Source organism: Carcharodon carcharias, chromosome 4 (genome assembly GCF_017639515.1).
Source record: "Carcharodon carcharias isolate sCarCar2 chromosome 4, sCarCar2.pri, whole genome shotgun sequence".
In the NCBI taxonomy this organism is placed as follows: domain Eukaryota; kingdom Metazoa; phylum Chordata; class Chondrichthyes; order Lamniformes; family Lamnidae; genus Carcharodon; species Carcharodon carcharias.
Window position 1 is genome coordinate 182117240 of NC_054470.1, and position 19511 is coordinate 182136750.

A 19511-nucleotide genomic window follows, 5' to 3' on the forward strand; every position below is an offset into this window, starting at 1 on the left:
GCGAACGATACCTGTTTACGAGATTTTTTTTTTACACATTGTTAATTTCATGATGCAAGAGAAATTGCAAGCCAATCCAAAAGTGAGCCTGGGCAATTAGAAAGGTAAACAGGCAAAAAGCAGTTTTCATGCTGGGACAGCGGACCCCTCCTCCACTGCAGCCCCATTGGCCGTCGGCCTCTCTGACGACATATATTAACCCAAGCTGCCTAAAGATGTAGCTTTACATGGAGATTGGAAAATCTTGCTGCTGCTCAGCTTCGGCGTGACTGGATCAAGAAAATATTGGAGCACGATTACTGATCATTTTGTTGTTTTTTTTTCTCGCGTGTTTTGCATATCTTGTGTTTGAGAGAAAAAAACAGAGAGACAGACAGACAGAGACCGGTGCTGAACCCTTTCCAAATTCATCTGAAGAAGATTTTTTTTTCTCTTGTTTTGTGTGTGTGTGCGGCTGTGTATCTGGATGCTCCTTGGTACGGGAGCCCAACACACTTTTTTTTCAAAGAAGATTCCCCCCCCCCCCCCAAGTGACAGTTATTTAATGCAAGGGGAAACTATCCAGGGAGAAACTGCACAATGGAGGAAGTTGACTGTAAGTAAAGCACCGCGATATTTAAAAGCTTAAAATATCCTTCACTTTAGAGCTTGTTTGTTTGGGCAACAACAAAGCAGAAAGGGGGGGGGAAGTGAAAAATCTAAAGAGATACTTGCAAAAATATTGTGCATTCCTTTTCGTTGCTTACTCCTAATTCTTCAATAAATTGTGGAGAGGGAGAGAGAAGGAGAAAGGACTGGGGGAGATCGCCTTATAATCGGAAGATGAGTTTAGTTGGAGGATTCCCACATCACCCAGTGGTACACGATGGTTACCCTTTCGCCGCCGCGGCCGCCGCTGCAGCCGCCAGCCGCTGTCACGAAGAAAGCCCCTACTTCCACGGCTGGCTCATCAGCCACGCCGAGATGTCTCCCCCCGACTACACAATGGCGCCGTCCTACAGCCCCGAGTACGCCAACGGCAGCGCCGGGCTCGACCACTCGTCGTACGGGGGCGTTTCAGCGGCGGCGGCGGCGGCGGTGGTGGTGGGAGGCCGGCCGACCAAGCGCAGGGGAACGGCCAACCGCAAGGAGAGGCGCAGGACTCAGAGCATCAACAGCGCCTTTGCGGAGCTCCGCGAGTGCATCCCCAACGTGCCGGCCGACACCAAACTGTCCAAGATCAAAACCCTGCGCTTGGCCACCAGCTACATTGCCTACCTCATGGACCTCTTGGCCAAAGATGACCAGAATGGGGAGACGGAGGCCTTCAAAGCGGAAATCAAAAAGGTGGATGTAAAAGAGGAGAAAAGGAAACGGGAGCTGGTAAGCACGATTCATATTGCACTTCGATTCTTAATAAGAGGATGTATTTTCAAAAAGGATAGGCGCTTCCTCCTCCCAGATTAAGGCCACTCGTTACTTTTATTTGAAGAACTTTTTCTGCCCTGTTTAACTTTCCCTCTTGAAAATCCAACGGAAGTTTTCAAGGGACATTATTTTGCCAGTTTCATTAAGTTAATTACAAAAAGGCGGGCTCGGGTTAATTGTAAATAAACGTTAGCGGTGAGTAGATTCTGTAGGGGTTTTTTTGTGTGTAAAGGACATTTTTGGGGGGGGGGGGGCAAGAAGTAGACCGAGTGGGAACAATTACAGGTACTTCGACCCTGTTTGATTTTGTTCAAGGATTTCTCGAAAGGCTGGAAAGACAAGACGTTATATCCTTTAACTTCCGTTTTATTTAAAAAAAAACTGGTAGCAAGCTACTTCTCCCTATTCCGAAGTGATTTCCAGAATTCCAATCGTATTTTGTGGAGTATTTTTTTTTTGTCAAATCTCTCCCTCGCATGGAAAAGTGGGAGAAAAAAAATCATGAAAAGTAACGCTCTGTGTTTTTATCGTTAGCCCAGAGTTCTGCGTGTCCCAGTTTAACCCAAGCCCTCGACTGACAGAAGATTTGAAGCTTTAACTAACCCCCTTTTCACTAACGGTAAACCCACCATGCCAGAGGGGTTTTTTTTTGTTAGGCTAAGCTTATTATAAATGTGGTAAAATTACTAAGGTCATAGGCTAAATGTGGAAGTGTTTACTCAAAAAAAACCACATATTATCTGAAAAATGGATATACGGCTCAACCGAGGCACCCGATCCCATGCTAGGTTTTCTGCGAGAGGGTTATGAGCTGAGTCCGGAGATCCTGTTGCAAAAACTAAGACATGAATGTTAAATGTTAAAAATGTGCGAGTGTGTGTTTTGCGGGTGAGTAATGTTGGCAAGAGGATCACTGCAATATGGTGGGTGCGCTTATATATATATAAAAAATATATACATATATATATACATGTATGTTTATACATATATAATCTGCAATGGTACGATAGTCGCATTATAAATAATCGTCTCCCGTTTCACTTTGCCTGGATTTGACAGAATGAGGTTCTGAAGAATACAGTCAGCAGTAGCGACAAGAAAACAAAAGGAAGGACTGGCTGGCCGCAGCACGTCTGGGCTTTGGAACTCAAACAGTGAAAGTTTGAACCTGAACTTAGAAGATGGGGGTGGAAGAGACTTCCACACTTGTTTCCCCCCAACCCCCAAGTACTGTCACACCAACTTTCGCACGTCGACAGAAGCTCTAGATTGTTCAGAATCAACTTTATTTATGTGCAATTTACCCCAACCCAGAGAGAGAGGGAGAGGATTGTTCGAAGAAAAAAGCATTTCACATTTGGAAAAGAAAAGCCAAGTGGGTAAGGGGTTGTATTGTTTCATAGTAGATGTGAATGTTTGTTTCCTTCTTTTTAAGTGTTAAAAATTAGAGCACGCACACACACACACACACACACACAAAGACAAATGTTGATAAAGAATTATGTATGTGAAGTGTATCTTTGGAAGTACCTTGTACATCTTTTTTTGGATATAAATATTCAAGGTTTTTTTCCCTAACGTTATATTGGAACGAAACGTAGGTGTGCCAAAGTGCAGTTTGGTCATGTTAGTGTGCAGTATATAGTATTATGTTGTTGTGTTGTGGTCATGCAGTATTTCATTCGATAACTTCCCAATAATTGTTTGACTTGTGCACTTCCGTCCAGCAAGTGGAGATTAATATTCGAGCTGTAAACGTTGTAATTATTGTCAATAAAAAAAAACACTTTTTTAACAAAAATACATAGATATACAAATTTGCATCATTTCGACTGGATCTGCTAACTTGAATAGATTAAATTCAGATTGCGTTCAGTGCAATCTAATGAACAATTTAAAGAAAAATGAAGAGGCAAATGGCTGTGGTATTAGCCCTCGACGAGAGCACGGCTTGCCCTCCTGTTAGTAAAGAAAATTAAGCCCAAACATTTGCTTTTCGCCAGCGAGGGTCGCGTGGCTTCGAGCTGCAAGGTTTAAAGTTTTTTTTTGTAACTTCTCTAGAATTACAATTTCTTTCGGGTTACTTTAAATCGCGAATGGCAGGCATCCAACACATTAATTACAACAGATTTGTAAAGGTTTCCAAACATTCCCCGGCGCTGAGTAAGCGTTCTTGTCTGAGCAACGTGAACTGATCCCTGTTGCATTTTTTAAGCTACCTCCAAAAAAGTAATAATTTGTTTTCTAATTAATGGGCTTAATCCCTGTAGGATTTTAGTCCATTTTTTATTTCAAAATAAATTAATGTCGATAAAGCTTATGGCTCTGGGATGAATAGAAAATTGGATAATTGAAATTGATCGAATGAGGACAAAGTATCGACAAATCAGCCAAGTCAGATTGGATTTAAAGATTGAGACCTTTCTGTGGGCCCTACAAAGACATGTAGAAAGTATTTTTACTTGAACTTTTATGGGAGAGCGGGGGATGCGGAATGCTTAACATTGCTCAGTCAAGTACACTTATTTTGTTACACAGCCTTCCATCTGCATTCAAAAGCCTGAGAAGGATTTTTCCCTCTCTCCACTCTTGCTGTTAAAATGGCACTGATTGTTTTTTAAAAGGAGAAAATTGTCTTCAAGTTACGTGCAGTCACCTTTGACTCCTGACAGGCCTCGCTGAAATGGAGCCGGTGGGAGAGCGATAGTCAGGAATAGTAAAGAAACTTGCAATTTTTTTTTGACTCTGCATGCAATGATCTTTCTGGGAAAGGATCGTTTATACTTGTTTGTGTTTGTGTGTGTTCAATAATTAACAGGTTAGATACCACCAGTTGTGAGAAGCCAGTTTGAGCGTTACGTGGTTGACAATTGCTGGTCTTAACACTACTAAAAGAGAGAGAGAGAGAAATGAATCGTGCAATTGACCATTTCAGAGATTTTTTAAAAATCTGTTCAGTGAGTTTCAATGTACTCAGTCACTATGTAGTGAGGCGGAATGTCTCGGTACTTGCCCGTCGTGGATGTATGGCTATCCCCCTCTCTATTTTTATGACACTCAACGCCAGTTCGGGTAGGTATATCTGCAATTGCCCATAAAAGATAAGAGAAGCTTTACACCCTGGTGCAAATAGGTTACAAAGGCAAAGGTTGCGGGGTTAACAAAACTGGTTGTGGGTGGGGAAAAGTGAGGTGCCCTAAAGGGTCATATTTTATGTTTGCTGTGTTTACATAAAAGTGCATTTGTTGCCAATACGGCCGATGGTTGCAGTCTGTCTCGCACTTGCAAAGGGAAATTTAATGCACTTTTCCACTCTCTGCGTGGCTTTAAGTCATCACTTATTCGCTCTCTGTGCCTACTTCATAAACCCCGCCTGAAATATTCGACCACCTCGGCTGAATAGATCTTCACCCGTGGCAAGCAGGCTCCCACCATGGGCTATTGTCGTGATCTAATCCTTGAAGGTTGGTTGTTAATTGCAGCTAACGGCGGCCCGCTGTCTCTTTCTGTAACCAGGTAGTTGACTCGGCGGTGCATGATTCTCGCTATCAACGCACATTTCACACGCTGGGAATTTTAAAATGCCCCCCACCTCCCCCCCCCCCCCCCCCCTCCGGTTCTGGGGGAGTAAATTACAGCGAACACAACGCGATTGCAATTGCAGTCGATGGTCAGCTACGTCCCTGCCATCTTAAACCCTATACAATACGGTTAAAAATAACCCCCCCCCCCACATCTACTCTCCCAAGAAACCATAGTACCCGTGAGGAAATCTCCAATCGCGCTGTGCAATTCATGAACAAAGGTGCCCACTTCCCCCATTTTCTTGGGGGTTTGCAGCAGGAACAAAATGTCATGCTGTTTGGCTTGAAAACTAGATACTGTACGAAGCAGTGGGAGATGAGGGGTTGCACTGTACACCGCATGTTTATTTGATGAATCCCTTTTTAAACAGGATCTGGTGTTCCTGGGTGCCACTAGGCAGACACATTATGATTAAACCTCAGAACAAATAAACAATTGTCATCCCCTGATGGCCCGTGTAGCTACTATATTTTGGAAAAAGGTACAAATATATATTCTTCAGGAGAGAAGGGAGGAAGTAGGCTCCTGGGTCGAAAGCTAGGTGGAGGGGCTGATTCATAACGTCACACATCCAGCGAGAGCGGGAATATCTGTACTAATAATTACCAGCTCCTTGTTTAATGGGGAGGCTGCCTTCTTTAAACCAGTGCTGGGCAGGGATAAAGCATTTGGGGCCGAGACAAGCCGGAGCCGAAGCGAATGCCCGGTTTGACGTTAGAAGTGCAGGGCTGGGCTAACGGAAATGTCAGTGACAAGGACCCTGGGTTTGGCGTTGCCGATAACAACTCCTCGAGTGGATGTGGCTCTCCGCATTCTCCATCCCCCTCCCCATTTCACCCTGGGGTTTCCTCCCCCGACCACCCGAAGAGTTAGTCGGCCGAACGACTCGCGGGGCTTTCAAGTTCACATCCAGATTGTTTATTATTATTATTATTATTATTATTGCAACTCGTCATTTAATACAGTATCTCTGTCCCTCAACCCACTCGGCCATCTCCGCATCTCCCATCATCAGCTTAAAACCCCAACCCGCACAACTGGATGCAGCTGTTAAGAGTTGACAAGCACGCAAACCAGCATTAGCGAGAGAATTGGTTGTTTGATTTGACCAAGAAAGTGTAGATGGTTCAAAATAGTCCTGCTAGATCGCCCTTATCAAACATCAACAGCTTTACTTTCCCAAGGCGTTATCATTGAAGAATTTGATGTTGGCTCTTGTTGTTGAATGCTGCGTCTTAATGTTAAGCAGGAATTGTTCCCTTTCGAATTATTATGAATGACTGAGTTGTCAGTTTAAAATATATTTAAAGTTTTAAAAATATATATTTGGGGATCCGCGTCCTGCTTCTGGGAGTTTTTCGCCTTCCTCAAATCGCCCCTTTGCTGCTTCCCAGTTTCTGTAAATATGTCCTCAAAGGTCGCTGTGATTGAAATGGATTCATTCAGTCAATGCATTATGAACTGCCGCATTTAAGAAAGCTCGAGTTGAAGTTTGCAATCGTTCTGTGCGGGTTAATGTATCAACCACAGGCCCACAAAATTGACGCAATGGCCCTACCTAACCAATATATCGACAGTACTTCGGGGCAGAAAGGAGTGCGAGAACGACCTGCATGCTATAAAGAGAAAGAGGCGCACAATTGTGCATCTGAGGCGATTCACGCCTCAATTTGCGCCTGCCTGTGTTCGGCCAAAATCAGGTTGGGCGGAATATGCACCGCGGTAAATGAATGGACTTGTGTGTAGAGACGTTAATTGTTGTTTTAAATCATAACTGCGACAATCGGTGAGGCCATAATCTGCGTTTTGAAACACGGCCTAATATTTTAAAAAAAGGTTCTTTTCGCGCGGAGGAAGTCTGGATTAGCCAACCTGTAAACAGTAACTGCTCCCCTGTATCAAAGAAAGCTGAATCTCGCCCGGGTACCGCAGTGTGACAATGTGTTACATTGTCCGACTTAATGTATATAAACAACCGTACTTGCTGCACGCTAAAATATCTTGCTGTTTAAAAAGATAAAGGCAGATTCCATCTTCCAAATGGCTAGGACATTGAAAAGTAATTATAATTGACATTTATGCACAGAATGTTTGCATAGATAACCTACGTGATTGACTATAAGGTAGTATTCACAATTAATCACACGCGCCACGTTCAGCAGTGAATATTAACCCACCCCTCGGTAATAAATAAACCACTTTAATAATGAAATGCTCAGTTCGCTTTCCTGAATTGGCCCCAGTCCGCTGAAATAGTGGGCGAGTTTAAAAATATAAAAGCCACTTGCAGCTTCCACCCGATAAAGATGCATCATCTTGAATCCAATTCCAGTATCAATAGCCTCCTATCTCTGCCTCCTGTATCTTGTTTTGTCTCTCTCTCTCCCGGACGTCCACAGACTCCCCCCACCCCCGACACGCACATCCCTGAAGGCAAAGCGACTGATTAGCTTTTACATGATATTAGCAGATCCCAATGTCTCCAATAACCAGATAATTGCTGATAATTTGTTATCAGTGTCAAGATGGCGTCAAAGATAGACTCCTGGGCCATTCCCCTCCGATTGAAGGGGCAGATAATCCTTGACCTTGAGACGACCTTTGGGTTGATGCCAGTCGAAGAAGCGAAGAAATAAAGTTGACCTGACCAAACAGGTGGCTCTTTCTCCTCGTCTCCACGCAAAACATCGCAAAATGCAAATGCACGAATGTGATTTAAGAGGGTCGCGTTGCCTCTAAGCTTCGATGTGAAACGTAGCAACCAAGCCTCTGCTTTAACCCCGAATCGGATAGGATAGGGAAGTTCTCTCAAAGCTTGTGTGTTCGGAATGCATTTACCTCCAATTATGCTTCAGCCTCGCTTCATAAACTAAGATTACAAAGATGTCAAAGTGCGCCTCATGACAACGGTCAAGCAAGATTACCAGATATGACTGTCCTGCAACCTTTTCTATACAGCCTCACGGAAAACAGTATAATTTGTTCCTCTCGGCACTTTTTTTTGTTGCGACTTTGTTCGTCGTATTTTATATCCTTGGCTTAAAGTTTGATCTTGCGACACCATACAAGTCCTTATTTCTGGTATTACAGACATCTGGGAGTGATTACTGGGCTCAGGCCTCCCCCTCGGTTGCATTCTCTATCTTTCCAAACTCGCCTATAGACAGGTTGACGTCAGATCAGACGGCCAGGAGCCATCCTGTTCTCGAATTGGGTGTAATCATCCCAACTCCTTCCAGTTGGAGGCATTAGATTTCAAAATACGGAATGCGGATGCCGGTGAAAATGTGTGTGTATGTGTGTGTGTGTTTCCGAGATGTACGAATGCCCCATTCGGAGGGGCTACATTTGTTTCCATGCCGTAACTAGGAGTGCAGAGGCTGCTAATGCCCTTTCTAGGCATCTTTAAATGCAACTGCGGAGAGTTTGTATGCGAGAAAGAATACGTGCGTGAGAAAGCGAGTGTGTGTGTGTGTGTGTACCAAGTGTGTACAGGGGCTATTGTATATATTTAGGCATATAGTTGAGTGTTTGTAACTTTGTGTGTGTAGTGTGCGTGTTTGTGAGGCGTATTGTCTGATTTAACAAACATGCGTGCATATTCATAATTTGGGGACTATATGTCTGCAAAAAATGCATGTTTACACATATTCTATATAGACTAGGCGCTACAAATTATTTTTTTAAGCAACATTTTTCTGTGAAGCAGTTCTTGGGTGAGCTAAACAGCCTGGAATCCAGGGGAGCTGAGAGTTGATTCATAAGTGTCCTGGAGCATTCTGCTCTCCAGGGTAGGCCTGGGAAACACCGACGGTTTTATAGGAGGCATAAGTGAAAGGTGGACGGCCCGGTGTGCACGATCTGGTTCTCGTTGACCAAACTTCATTCGGTGCCTTGGTAGGTAACCTCAGCTTCAGAAATAGTCCGTTCGAGCAACGTACGCCCAGAGCTACCACTTTATATTAAAACAACAAGAACGAGTCGATCAGTGTCGAAGGAGTGACTATTGTGATATATTGTCACAGTGCGATAACAGGCGAACGCACACTAGCTACACTGTATCTCGAAATTAAAAGTGTGTTTTTAACTTCACACAAAAGTAAAACAAAATGGCACGTTTTAAGAGAGGAAGAAAACCCCTCTACCCAGTGTCCACAGAAGAAGCAGCGTTCTGCATTTGGAGGTCCCTTTGTTAAGGTGCCCAACTTCCAGTGCTGGTGGCCTCTTGGCCTTTCTTGCTTTTTGAATGACTTCCTAAAATTATGAGCAATAGGGACTGGTTAATTGTGACGAATGAGGTACTCTCCCTAAAATAGATTTCGGGAGCCTCCAGCAATTTGCATTCTAATTATAAAAGGGACTGCAATCCGGTTCTTATAGTAAATATTCTTTTTTAAAAAGAAATGAATGGATTTTTGCTGCTTTGCAGTTAGAATGGTTTTTAATTATGACTCTTAGTCTGACAGATTATTAAACACAACTTTCTTAAAGGTTTAAAAAATCGAGGTAAAGTTTACGGACGCTAATTTGTCTGACCAACTCAATAACGACTCTAATAGGTTGAGAAAGCAACTAGATAACAATAGTATTCTGTGTTGAGACAGGATTCATTAATAATCTCATAGTAAAGGAGCCTTTGTGGAAGAGTATATTCATGATATAATAATACTACTGACCACCTAGTCTTCGTCTCACAGGTAAAACATTGAATGGTGGTAATGATGATAATTACAGATCATCCAAAAAATACAAAAGTCAACGTTAATCACACTTCTCTCGACATTCACGTTGTTAATTACATCCTTGCGTAATCTTCTCTAAACTCTGTGTAATTCGGTCAAAGCAGTTAGGGAAATGAAGTGTAACAGGGAAAATGAAATTCTAACTGTACATTATCCAAAATTGCAGTTGGATTTCTTGTTTGTCGACACTGAGTTGGAGGCTGCTGAAACAATTGCTCATCATAACCGGGCTCAGATATAAACAAAATTGACTGTGCCGGCACTAAGTATGCGAGGAGCAAACCTGGGGTCAGATAACGACTTCCATATATCAGGACATTGCCAGGAATGTGCCCACAGTGGGTCTGCACAATATATGGAGTGGAGTGTACATGTGAACAAAATGCCTGCGAGGGTGTTCTTATGAAGTGATTTGAAGTAATTTCTATTCTTAACTCATTCAATGTCTACACATCTACATTGTGCCTATATTTTTATTTTCTTTCTTTAACCATCTACACACATTTGAGACTCCATATCTGTAGACATTTAATGAGTTAAAATGGAAATTTAAGTGTTTTATATATAGAGCTATTTCTAAGAGAAAACTAGTGAGTCTGAAAAATCTATATACTATATATACTGTGTATATAGATATGTATTATATTGTGTATATATACACTATATACACTCAGTGCATATATACTGAGGCACCAGGTCAATACACATTTGATGAGTTAACAATGGGACTTTTTATATCTGTGAAGAGAGCTATTGGTAGGAACAAGGCCATTAGGAGTTGGAAAACACAAATTTGGCACTGCACAATCCACAATAACATTTGGGTGCCATTTGGATTAGTGTTGTATTGCCCATGTTTGGTTACATTTTAACATTTAAAAAATACACCCAATGCTTGTTTTCCATCAAGGTGTGTTCGATATATGATAATTAAAACTGCTGTCAATGGCCGGGGCAAATGAAAAACTAATGTGTCCATATGGGGATAGCCGAAGGTTCGTCTCCTTGTTAACTTCTGATGGGCCGTTGAAGGTGAAGCTACAGGAGAGTGAGTGGTGTTGGACGCTGCCAAAGTGGGTGCATGGTCTGATATTTCGGGAGATGCTGTGGTGTGTTTTTGGAGAGTCTCTCTCTCTCTCTCTCTCTCTGACCTATGGCGCTGTCAGTGTGACAGATCCCAGATGGAGCTGAAGCCTTGGCGCTACTGTATGTGAGATTGGGTTTCCGCACTGTCCACAGGGCCCGCTCTCATCCGTTCCCACCTCGGCAGGACAGGCCAGTCTGGAACCACCAGAGATAGAATGTTATATCCAAACCCTCCGTGTGACCATACCAAGCTCTACGTTTATCCCGGGAGCGGTGAACGACTCCTTCCTGATATTTTGTTTCCAAGTGGTCAGTAAAAAAAACAATTCGATTCTTCCTTTCATGTTTCTGAAATGAGACTCTGATTAATTTGACCTAAAGATCATTCGTTAGTTGTTATTTCAGAGGTAAGTCGGCAGTCGGCAAAATAGCACAGTTGTGTTTCTGCGTGTCTGTATGTACACGTGTGTGAGTATGCGTTGGTGAGGAGGGTGGTTAGTACTCTTTGCACTTTGAGATTCTGGTACCGTTTGTTGCCCTTGACGTTTTCTGATTTGCTAAGAGTCACCGGCTTGACCGGGAACCAGTTTGGGATGGATCTGACATTTCTGGGGTCGTATTTCCGTGTGTGCATATGAATCGTGAAACCTCCTCATATCAGAGCCAATATCAAACAATGTGATTCCTTGAAATCAACCACTTTCCTATTGCACAGAGCTTTTCAGGAATTTTAGCTAATATTTGTATAATTGCGTTTGTGTACAATATACTGTATATAAATATGCAGTGTATGTGCCATATGTATGCCATGTGTGTTTGTGTGTGTGCAAAAATAATACATGCATTTGCAAAACGGCAGCGATTAACTTAAGAAAGCGTAATTTCATCTATGTTGTTAAAAATCGTCTTTGGATGGATCGAAAACAATGGCCCGTTGAGACTGAAAGTAAAATGTTTGCAACTGGAGCAATCGAAAAAGGAAGAGTCTCAGAGGGCGAGCTGTTCAAGATTCATCCAACACTTTTCACTTGCCTAAAATAGGGCACCTACACTTGGCAATGTCTTTTTCTCTCTCTGTAACCACCCCCCCCCCCCCCCCAACCTCCGCCCCAAAAGCAAGGACTGCCAGTCGGTGTTGTGGGAAACTGACACAAGGCAGGACTCAACTGCAGTGGACCAGGTCACCCTTAACGAATCTCAATTAAAAAAATAACTTCCCAATTTGGCAGGTAACTTGCCTGGAACTTGAAACATTTTGCAGGGAGGTTTTTTTAAAAAAAACTTGGAAATAATGATTTGTATCACTTTGTGGAGGGATTGGTAACATGCAGAGAGAGAAGAGTTTCCTTTCTCTTGGTGGGTCGAAATTTCGTTCGATTTTTCGGAGAGTCCAATAATCCGCGCGCCAATTTTTCATTGTATCGAGACGGGTGTGATTGGAAAACAAGAGTTCACGAAACCGCAAAACAAGGCACGAATTTTCCGAATGGGCCCCAAGAAACTGAACTGGCGGAAAAGATCCCTCTTTTTTTAAAAAAAATCGAAATTTCAACTTCTTCCTACAGATAGTATTTTCAACATACACTGTAAAACAGATAGATTCGTTGTCGACTCCAGCACCAAATACAATCTTTTAGGACATCTTTTTCTCCCCCTTTGGTCTCTTCAGAGAGCACGATAAGGAACCAGGCCTGTGAGATATATATATATATAAGTATAAAGACCCTTTCAGTAGTGCGGTACCGCGAAGACCTCCCAAGTGGTCGAAGCCTGGGTGTCACTGCCAGTGATTCTGCAGTTTGTCTGTTTTTAGCTCACGGAGCCAGATTCAGTGTTTGTGGATTTTTTTTTGGCAATAATTAAATAGTAAACATTTTGACAAGAAAAGTGGAGCAGCGCATCGAACACCACTTGAAACCCCTTGAAAAGAAGGAAGCACAGAAACATATTTCATGGCGAGAGAAAATATATAGGAGTTTTGTTTTAAAACTGTGTCACCAACCTTTTCGACAGCAAGCCACGGAATTCATTCAGTAATATTTTCGATAGCAAGTGCAGCTTGAAGCACTCGGATGTGGGGCAAGCACCGATTCTCCGTACGGCAAAAAAAAATCGAACGGAATTGCTTTCGTCGTGTAAGGAGCGATAATTAGCTTTTGACCATTCTATTCCACGCTTGCACCGTCACAGGATCATGATAGGAAGTGCGTTATTATTGCTTCATAATAGGTCATAAATAGTTAAAGATGGGCGTTATGGAAGTGTAATATTGGAAGTAACGTTTGAAAATGTCTAAACGCAGAAAAAGACAATCATATAAATAGCCTGCAGACGTCAATTTTGTCTAAATGTAAAGGCTTTAAAACCCCTTCATATTTTGTGATCCGCCCGTCAACGCGTTTTGGTTCGATTGTATTGTTCCGCACGGTTTCTAATTTACACTTGGCATTGACCAGATTTTATCTTATATAATCCACAAACTCGCTCTAAATGAACCGCCTTTTTTCTCCCTTCAGTCCGGAATTTCCATGGCTGTTTTCCCAGATATCCCAACGGGTGTGCGCCGCGTCCCTAATTTGCGTCTCTTGTTAAATCCAATGGAATCGGAGCAAAGAACGTTAAAAGAAATGGAGACACGGCTATTTCTAATTGAAATAATTGGGTCGGATTTGTTCACCCGGCGGGGTGGGTGGGTGGTTTGGCCGAAGGGCTGGCGATTCTATTTCTCCCAATGTATTTATTTATCAATGGTGTTTTTTCTTGTCTTCCTGCTGGGAAGCTGCAGGTTCTATCCGTTGCAGACCTCGGAGTTAGTTTGAACAGTGAAAATACCATTGCATGGTCTGTACAATAGTCAGTGGGTGTGGGCTATGACGATTGGAACTCCGACATAGGGACTTGTTTGTGGCTTTGACGGGACAGGCACGTCCAGAAAATGGCTTATGGGGCTCATTTCAAACGTGGGCCTCCATGGTTTTCAGTACATTTTAAAGGGGTTAATATTTGGGCCTCATTTACTGGGCAGGATGGTCAATTCTATTAGTTCCCTAATAGTTCTGTTGGTTTTACTAAACGTTCAGGACTGACACTCAATGACCCCTCGGTCATTTAAGTCCATTTTCTATCATTCCATTCGGAAAAACTCTAGACACCAATAATTGTTAGCATGCCTAATGATATATTGAATACTTTATCTTTATTTGTCCGACATAGGGACGTGAGATCGCGGTGGTTTCAATCGACTATGATGATTATCAAACATCAGACAGCTTATTCCTCATGGAAGTTAGACAGATGGCGAAATCAGTCAGGATTAAAGCCAGAGAGTCTTTGTGGGAAATCGTGGCGGCTACCCGAGCAAGTGCAGTTTAACACTCTTGAAACCGCCTCTTTATCTTGCAATTCCGTTAACGAGAAGCTTCCACCCCACTCCCCCATCCGCCCCCGTTTTCTCCGGTGGGCTGAGAGGTTATTTTGGGGAGGGCGGAATGTTTTTTTTAACATTAATCAGTTGTTCGTTGTGGGGTTAACATTACTGATGCCCTCAGAGGGTTATTGGGGGTGGGGGGGGGGGAGAAATCGAAGCAATTGCAAGAATACAGAGTTGAAACTAGAACTAAAAAACAAGTGATAAGATAAAACAAAATGACTGAAGAAAACAAAAGCACTCTTACCACTCCGACTAAAGTGTCCGAAGTCCCGCCTGTCTGTTGTATTTTGCAATTTGGTCGCTTCAACTGTCATCTTGGCAGTAAAAACAGGACCGTGTCTTTTTGAGATTGGACCTTGAAAATATTAAACATAATACATATTTTTTGACTATGCTGTACTGTCTAACGGCCAACTAATTTAGCAGTACAGCAGAACATTTTGCACCAAGCAATGTTTTCTTTTAAATCATTAGTTATGTAACTTTTCATCTTTAATAAAGACTGGTGCAACAACAAAACTGGTTTCCTTCCCTAACAGAAACGCCTTATTATTACTTAAGGCAGTTTGGGCTTTGGAGGATTTCAATTACAGACACCAATAGTCTATTCACGAAAAAAGAACTGATTAAAGGCAATATTGGAGCTAAGCAGCTCCACTGGCATCAGGTATTAGGGAAAGCTTACACTTCGTGCCATCTGCAACAGGAACTAAGGGCATCTAGTGGTAAATGCAGGTTATGTGTTGCTGTGAGTGTGCTCATTTCACAATTAAATGGACAAGCGGGTCAAACCCGACTTGAAAAAAAAATAAAGAGCAATGCTGGGACGCAAAGTTAAAAGTGGAGTGCAGAAAGCAGTCTAAACGTTAACGACTTAAATAGTTAAAACAATAACAACTGCTAACCGAAACAAATTTCCTATTCCAGTGCGGAGTCTCACAGCACACGCAGATATCGCCAGTATATCCGCTTTGTTTTGTCATTATTGTAAGATTCTTTTGCTTGGCTGTACGAATTCACTTGCTAATCACTTTCAACATTAAAAAGTCTTGAGTGATATATTTGATAACTAAGCCATGCTAGTAACTGACATCAACCTCTTAATGCTATTAATGGGTGTCCAGTAAACATCGTTATCATGTGGGGTTGTGATTTGACACGGCACAGTATCTCTGTATATACGTTTACATATCAATGCGCATGGAGGCAGAGAGTCAGACGATGGTATTTGTGCACGTAAATAGATAGATACACATGCCCCGAAAAGCACACCGCAGTATACTCACACACAGCTGAATATACACATGTATAAACGCAGTGCAGCGCTAAAATATTTCTGAAGATCAACCTCGTCCAATAGAATTCTTAATCCAAGCATGGCGTTTATACCAACCTTTGATCTAAGAAATAGCAATCCCAATTATCACATGCTTGCAACGTATGGCACTTAAGAGGCAGAAACTGGTATCGAAAAATCACTACACTCCAGTATAGCTTTTTTCTTACTGTACTTGTATTTTGTTTGGATTAGTTAAATGAATGCACAATGAACAATGCCTATGGTTAAATATAGAACTGCATAAATTCAGACCTTGGTGCATACAGATTGCCAGACGTAAATAAATGCATCTATACAGAGTTAGGGACGTAAGCACATCAATAAATGTAATTTTAGTTACCAAGAGCACGTTCATATCTGAATTAATGTAGCTGGCGTGTATAACAAAGTATATTTTCCACCTGCAGCCAAGAGAGTTTGTTCTGATATAAAGAACAGCTACGAAATATTTGAAAGGAAACTGACATTTGCAGAATGACATTTGAAACACTTGAGAAATATCTCCTGAGGTAATTATAATTCGCAGACTGACACACTGCAGCGTGGAGGCTGGGCTGAACCCGCCCATGGTGTCGCTTCGGGTTAGTGAGGTGAATGTTAAAGAGATTGTGCGAGGATTAAGATTTAGGAGTAAATGGTGTGAAGTCTAAAGGCGACATTGAAGGGTTAAGCAAGGTTAAGGTTATAGAGCGATAACATTTAGTAGGATAACCTGTGCTCATATCACCTAGTCAGTGTCCTCTGCGCCTCAAGTGTGCACTCGGCTGCGGACATATGAACCAAAAAACATGATTAAAATCAGCACCAAGTTTGGCGCTGTTCAACCACACAGCAAACACTGAACTTTGTTTGTGATACATTTGGAGACAGATATGATAAGGGTGATATGTAAATGCCACTTTCTCCCAATTTGTAACGATGGTTTTTTTTCAGCGATTCATTAAATAAGGTACCGAATTCAAAATGCGTGAACCTTCAGATCTTCAACACGGGACTTTGGCTGCGTTTTAATCGCTTTTTGAAACAATCGGATTATGTTGAAAACTCCACCCGCAGCAGGAAACGGAGCATAGTCGGTTATATTCCGAGCATCCTCCACATCGTGAAAATAATATTCAAGTTCCCGGAAAACTGTTTGCAAATTGAAGTCAAAAATGTGCAATACATTTAAGACTGAATTTTCAAGTAAAAACTAGGTCATACTGAATTTATTGAGACTGTGGGTGATGGCAGAGTCAGAGTCACAGAGTTGGGTCCAGTTGTACGGATTATTGGCCCAGCCGTACGATGCTTTCATTCAGATTATACTGAAATCAAAATTACTATAAACTACAGATAAAAACCGCTCAGTTCAGAGCTCCTGCCTTTATTCATTCCGTAATTCAATCTAGAAGCAAGAAAAAAAAAAGCGGAAAAATCGTAATTTCGTACAAAGGCGAGCGAACTCCTCCGCCACTGTAGAAAGGGACCGGGGTGGAGGGGAGGGGGGTGACACCCCGTTTTGTCAGTGACCAATACGAGAAACGGGGCACGGTTATTCTGAGATCACAGGCCTTGCCTCTAAGTAATGTGTTTGGAGCATTCGTCCTGTGAGGCGAGAGTGAAAGTGAGGAGTGTTTTAGCAGCTTGGGACTGTGCAGCTATATATATAAAAAAACTGGCTTTTGATGAGACCCGTCTTTTGCTGTGTATATAGAAAGCGGAAAGTGGCTGATCAACAGAGAACGTGTACAAAGAGATCTATATACAACCAACTTCTATAAAGTAAATAGATGTGGTCATATTGTAAATCTCACTGCGCTGTTTACACATCAGTTCACGTGGCTGTTACAGTAAACATCAGAAACGGCCGAACCCCGAGAGTCAGCCCGTTCAATTTCCTAACCTGCTGATATAATCATACACCTTTGACGCAATACTCGTTAATAACATCAAACAAGCACTGCGGCTCTCTCGATTGCAAATACGCCTGCCATGATTGCAAAAAACAATACCAGCGCGACCCTTATAAATCCCAGCCCCTCTACTGGACAATTAACCTAAAACCCGCGATTTTCACCCTTTGACTGTACATGATGCAAGGCAGTTTGTTCTTTTCAGACCTGGATCAGGGGGGATTGCTCGGTTGAAGTAATTGTTCTTTTGAGTCCCGCTCTCAAAGGAACGCGACTCATAGAATCATGTCCACTGCGTCTGATCCCACATTCAAGTGCAAGAATTTCTGCCATAACCCCACCCGCCTTTTCGAAAGCAGCGATCAAACAAGGTAGCCAGTTTCTATAAAATAAACACTGACAGGCGACCGTTTGAAAGTGAGGCTTGTAACCGTGTGGAGAACACATTCCAGAATAAAAGGGAGATTTGGGGTTTGTGTTATACATTTTTCATATAGAAGACCGTTGTCATAAACTATAGCTGCATAACGAGATTACACGTAGCCCAATAACACAACGACTTGCATCTTTAAATATCATTAATATATTTTTCGGTTTTCAATTCCCCCAAGCTCATCAATTATTTAATAAAGTAGTTCCACTGTTATGCCTGAGATAACGGTTTGTAACTCCTTATTTAAGAAGTCTTATCATACTAGGGTATGGGCTGCATGATCCAAACACGTTTGCGTAAATGGAGCGAGGACAGCTAATTCCCAAGTAATTCCCATAGAACCATGTTCTGGAGCTATGTGCTATCGCTTCTTGCGTTTAAGCTAAAACATTTTTTTTAAAGAAGGGAAATAGAACCTTAGAACAAGTTACAAATATGCCACATGCCAGAGTCTCTCAGACCCAGGATTGTCCCTATCAAAATCGAGGACGTGCGATGGTGACCATCAGTCAACCTCCAGCATCCCATCCGGCTTAAAACAGCGGGCTAACCCTGACATGCAAGATCTAGCAGATTTATACGCCCACAAAAAAGGCAAGCGCGTAAGGACGGCTGGAAACAGATTCAATCGCAACTTTCAAAGGGGGATTGGATAAACACTGCCAAAGGCCGCATTTGCTGGACTAAGGGGAAAGAGTGACAAACTGGATACTTCTTTCAAAGAGCCGGCACAGACCCGATGGGCCGAATGACCTTCTTCTGTGCTGTAAGATCCTACGATAATGGCAGTTATTTCGAAGAGGAACTGGGCGTGTTCCCTTCTTAATCATACAAACCCTCAAACCCCACGCATATTGTTTTCAGTGTCTGTGGTCAACCTACTTCTTAAAATTGTCAAGTGTGCTTCGTTAGCAAAACAGTGGGGCTGTTGGTTTCCACACAGGTGGAGTGTCTATTTAGATGCGGGGTTCCGTGTCTGTTGAAGCATTGATCAGTGCACAAGGTAGTGCCCAGTTTAACTTTAGTCATTTATTGAGTGAGTGTTTTACAGTAACACAGAATCTCGTAAGCATCGCCGCAACATCAGTAAATCCAAAGAAATGCAATCTACAATGAATGAGCAAATTCCAGTTTGCTCCTATCGGTCGTCCTCGCGTTGCTCTCTCTCTCTCCGCATAGTTTGCTTTCCCCTCGAGTCAACGTGTGTGAGACCTCTACAGCGGTAAGGCAAACTCTTTGTCTTATATCCGTCGTGCCATAATGCAAAGGGAATTAAAATATTGATTTCCGAAGTTTATTTGACTTGCCCCCCCCCCCCCCCCACCCACCCACCCACCTCCATCCCCACAGCGTTTCGATGGTGGGTGGGGGGGGGGGGGGGGGGCAGTGGGCAGGATTTCCGAGCTCTGGCGTGGTCTGGAATTCCAAGCGTTAATTAACAGAACACGGGCGCCGTCCACTGTCTCTGCTCAGAGACCGTAAATTCCTGTCAAATGTAAACAGTTTTCCTTTCACACACAGACACATCAGACAGCATCTCTACAGCGATACATCTGCTGCTGGTAAATTGCACCTTCTTACCACGGAGCAGATC

The 19511-nt window shown here is 42.6% G+C and overlaps 1 protein-coding gene and 2 long non-coding RNA genes across 3 annotated transcripts in view; 2 read left to right on the forward strand and 1 right to left on the reverse strand.

Moving 5' to 3' along the window:
- Positions 1-216: 216 nt before the first annotated feature.
- hand2 (heart and neural crest derivatives expressed 2) lies at positions 217-3208 on the forward strand. The gene is made up of 2 exons (XM_041186216.1): positions 217-1362; positions 2467-3208. Exons 1-2 carry the CDS (start codon positions 823-825, stop codon positions 2563-2565), a joined length of 639 nt encoding a protein of 212 aa, XP_041042150.1. The 5' UTR covers positions 217-822; the 3' UTR covers positions 2566-3208.
- A 6206-nt stretch (positions 3209-9414) lies between these two features.
- Positions 9415-17240, reverse strand: LOC121277145. Its single transcript, XR_005942823.1, has 2 exons — positions 12823-17240; positions 9415-11168 (listed from the first exon to the last, which is right to left on the reverse strand). It is a non-coding gene; the product is annotated as an uncharacterized LOC121277145 (long non-coding RNA).
- The window catches only part of LOC121277144, a 36762-nt gene continuing 28394 nt past the window's right edge, over positions 11144-19511 (forward strand). Inside the window, exon 1 of the long non-coding RNA XR_005942822.1 lies at positions 11144-11227. This is a non-coding gene — a long non-coding RNA (uncharacterized LOC121277144). The remainder of the gene's footprint in view (positions 11228-19511) is intronic.

Excerpts from the sequence above, each read along its gene's own strand:
- hand2 (XM_041186216.1), top strand. The coding sequence starts at position 823 with ATGAGTTTAGTTGGAGGATTCCCACATCACCCAGTGGTACACGATGGT. Across the intron at positions 1,363-2,466 it reads AGAAAAGGAAACGGGAGCTG|AATGAGGTTCTGAAGAATAC; the intron begins GTAAGCACGATT and ends TGGATTTGACAG.